The following is a 3,890-nucleotide window of genomic DNA, read 5'->3' as shown; positions in this document are numbered from 1 at the left end:
CTCCAGTGTTAGAGCATCACAACTGAACAGAGGAGCATCTGTTAAAAAGCGTTACCTGCACACCAGGTTCTGTTGCTGTAGTATAGTACATACTGCTGTGGTATAATTAAATTGAAGATTAATTCATGCAGTTGTACAGTGAGAAAAGAAAGCTAAGGTGTAAACAAAAGCAGATAGCGTCATTGTCCATTCTAAACGCGCCGGTCGTTGACTACTCGTTTGAATAAGCAGAGCTGTCTAGGTTTGCCTGTCTATTTGTTGCTACGAGCTCGTCTTTGTGTTTCTCTTAATTCTAGGACCAGAGTTCTCCTCCAGGCTCCTTTAACGCGCGGTCCGACTGCTGCTCCTGAAAGTCCCATACGTTCTCCACCGTTTAAACTGGCCATCTCTTCCAGCTCTATAGTATTGAACTTAACGACACACACCACACAACCACCAGGCACTACACACAGTTTAGGATTTAAAGGATGATTTCAAACTTGATCACCATTTGGCATTTATGAAACATGCATTGTAGAGCAGGTTCACTAACGCACACACACACACACTACAGCTGAACCAGGTGGCATTGTAGTGTGCTTAGAGACAAGGTATGTTGGATCTGAGAGAGACTTCTGAAATGTCTTTCAATATAGCAACCAGATGATCTTATAGTAAGATCAATAACTTTGGATTTGCCTCAATGGCACCAATACACTTACGTGTGACACGTTGCGGTCTCATGCCTCAACCATGAAGGGGTATGACAACTGCAGGTTTCATTATCAGAGTAAATTACTAGTAAGAATGATTTTGTGTACAGAAAGCTCATGTCTTGTTCTGTTAAGGTGGCGGATGCTCCATCCACTGTTAAAAAAACATTGCAAAGCTGGTCCCATGATATTTTTTGTCAGATTTTGTCTGAGAAAATATGTTTCTGGGTGGGTTCGCTCCCTACCTTCTTTTCAAGACTAAGTTTTTCTATATTTAATGAACATTCGTAAAGCTCTCTCTCCGATATATTCTCCCTTCCGCGCGTTGGTGTGGTGGGTGAGTTTGTATTTGCTTAAAAATTAGGGAGTGGTGTTTTACATATATTATCATCAAATATCAAAATATTTAATTATAAAAAATGAAAAAAAAATGTAAAGCTTTTCTTTTCTTAACAAGGGGAAAATAATTAGCATTATTTTATTGGTTTATTTCAAAAAAACAAAAAAAAAGATGTTGTTGGGGTGTGCGGTTAGTATAGTTACTTCGAATGAACTGTGGAATGCAGAAAAAACTTCTTGCTAGTTTAGGCTCCCAGCTCCAAAATCTGTGGGAAAATATATGACCAAGGTTTTGACATCATAAAGATTCTGGACCAATCAGGTTTGAGCAGGCTTTGGTTTGTCTGCATGCAGGCAAACAGTCCGTGTGGAGAGCAAAAGAGGCACAACACATTGGCCCAAATGCAATCCCATTGGCTATCATCTGAAAAAGATTTAGCTTTTTGTTAAAGCTGTGCTCCTCCTAGTGCTCCTAATGGCATTTGCAAGATACTACAACCACTCAGTGTAAAAACAACCAATCAGAGCGAAGGAAGACATTTGATTGATGTGTCTCAGTCCCAGGTGGTCAAATACTGACCCTTTGAGTTAGTGGTTTGACCCAGAGCGTCTTTTGCAGCTTTAACTTATTATGCAAATGTACCTTTCTCACCATTCTCTCATATCCATTTGCTAATCAGACTGCAGAGGATTTGTTGGCCTGGTTTATCCGCTTTCGGGATATCTGCTGGCTACACCGGAAGCCCTGAAAACATTGGCTGTTGTGCCCATTATCACAAGATAGCGGATGATTCCAACATTGGTACCTGTCAATCTGATTGACACATTTTGCGCCAAAATTTGCATGCCTTCCTGTAAGAACAGAAGTCTACAGAGTCTATCTTCCCAAATGTGTATAATTGCAGGGTTTCTCATTGCTACAGTAATCCAGTGATTGGTTTTGGCACAGGACCTGGCTACAGGACCAGACCCGATTTGCACTGAGCATGTGTGTATCCACAGTCTGAGACTAGTCCTACAGCATCATGACATCACATGAAAGCATCATGGGAAATGCAGTGATGGAGGAGTCCAAACTACAAACACACATATGATTTATGTCCTGTCCACATGGTTTAACAAACTCAATTGAATATGATACCAACACAAAACACACATACACACATATAAAAACCAAACACACACACACACGCAAACACAAACACGCACACACACCAGCGCTAGGTGCTGCGGTCTTCTTACTCTGATCTCGGCTGCCTTGGCGAGGGCTCTCTCGTCAGTTTCCACGACGTCTGTGTCCCTGGGAGACGACCAGCAGAGAAAACATGAGTGTTTGAGAAGGGAGGAGAGGGAGCACTCATTCTTCCAGTCTGCCTTCCCTCCATCATGCCCTCCTTCCCATGATCCCTCTATTTTTTCCTGCTGCACTGCTGGCTCCTCCATTGCTGCCCTCGCTAGCTGTCTCTACACTGCAGAGGAGGTGGAGCTGCCTCTGTCAAAGTGTCTGTGGGTGTGTGTCTGTGTGTGTGTGTGTGTGGTGATCAATGCACACATGCAGACTGCACCAATGTGAGGATGGCAAGAGAGAGGGGGATGAGTCAGAGTGAAGGCAGTAGGCTTTCCATCCGTAAGACAATTTATTTTCTCTCCTCCCCCCTCCTTTTTTCCCTCCTACCATTGCGCTGCTTCTCTACTCCTCACACATCTCTTACCTCCTCCTTTATTTCCTTCTCCTCCTCCATTACCATCACTGGCCACTGCAGTATGTATCGGTCCAAACACACGCACACGCACACACACACACACACTCACAAAGCTGCAACTAAGCCATTCATAAAAATACCAGGGAGCAGAGAGGCAGCACAGGCAAACATCACCAATCAATGAATAAATAATCACAAATATGACCACTTCTTTCTTGCTTCAATCAACACCAGTCGTGAATTGATTAGGTTTATGATTTACAGTTACTATTTATCACTGTTTACTATAATCTAATCTAATTAAAGAGGTACTCTACCATACAACATGTTTTTTGAACTAAATGATATGACTACACTGTGATGAAACACATCAATGCTGGTGTTAATACCGACATTCTTACCATATTTATGGAAATCTGCATTTTATGGGTTGAAATTGCCCCAGCAAACCATCTACTGTTTTAATTCACTGTGTACCATGCAAGGCCACATAAAAACATTGTTAACGCCTCTAATCCGTGGAGGGCGTCCCGCCTGCCCCAGCCTCTGCTATTAGTGGAAGTCTGTGAAACCGCTGTGCTCATTTTCTAATGTATGCTGATGGAGACACATCATTCACAGGACTTTCTTCTTTGCAATCTTCATCTACCTTCATCCCACACAATGACAGACACACACACATACCGGACAGTTAGCCTCTCTGAGTTGCTAGCTCAGCTATAACACAGCCGCTAGCACAGCTACAACACAGCCAACACACAGAAACTTTTACAGTGAAACAGTGTGAATGAGCCTCCAGCAGACTGTTTCCAGCACGGACATTGAGTCTGACAGCAGCTGCTCGTGGCCGGTAAGCTCTGACTACCAGCTCACTGTTCCTGCTACACTGCTGTGGTCAGTGTGTTAAACACTCCAGTCGCTGTGGAAACCATGGCCCTTAAAGTCACTGTCCTTTGCAGGTCTCTAAAGAATAACCGGCGTTTTCGCAATTTTCTCGTCTTTATCTGCTGTCTTCCACCGCAGTTATAAATGTCAGGTGGGACTCCAAATTGTTAACCGTTTGCACAATTGACATACACACAAATACACTTCAGGGTTGGTTTTACAATCTATCATAGATCTATGTTACACCATTTGCACACATTGACACCATCAG

At 43.0% G+C, this 3,890-nt stretch overlaps 1 protein-coding gene across 1 annotated transcript in view; it reads right to left on the bottom strand.

The window, feature by feature from the left end:
* LOC118335221 overlaps positions 1-3,890 on the bottom strand; it is a 30,195-nt gene that overhangs the window by 20,002 nt on the left and 6,303 nt on the right. The window contains exon 2 of the mRNA XM_035671456.1: positions 2,274-2,331. Coding sequence (XP_035527349.1) covers positions 2,274-2,331 — 58 coding nt within the window. The remainder of the gene's footprint in view (positions 1-2,273; positions 2,332-3,890) is intronic.

This window comes from Morone saxatilis, unplaced genomic scaffold (assembly GCF_004916995.1).
Source record: "Morone saxatilis isolate NCDOM2014 unplaced genomic scaffold, NCSU_SB_2.0 Contig23, whole genome shotgun sequence".
NCBI lineage: Eukaryota > Metazoa > Chordata > Actinopteri > Moronidae > Morone > Morone saxatilis.
Note: the sequence above shows the minus strand (reverse complement) of the source record. Positions and strands in the feature narration are given on the sequence as shown.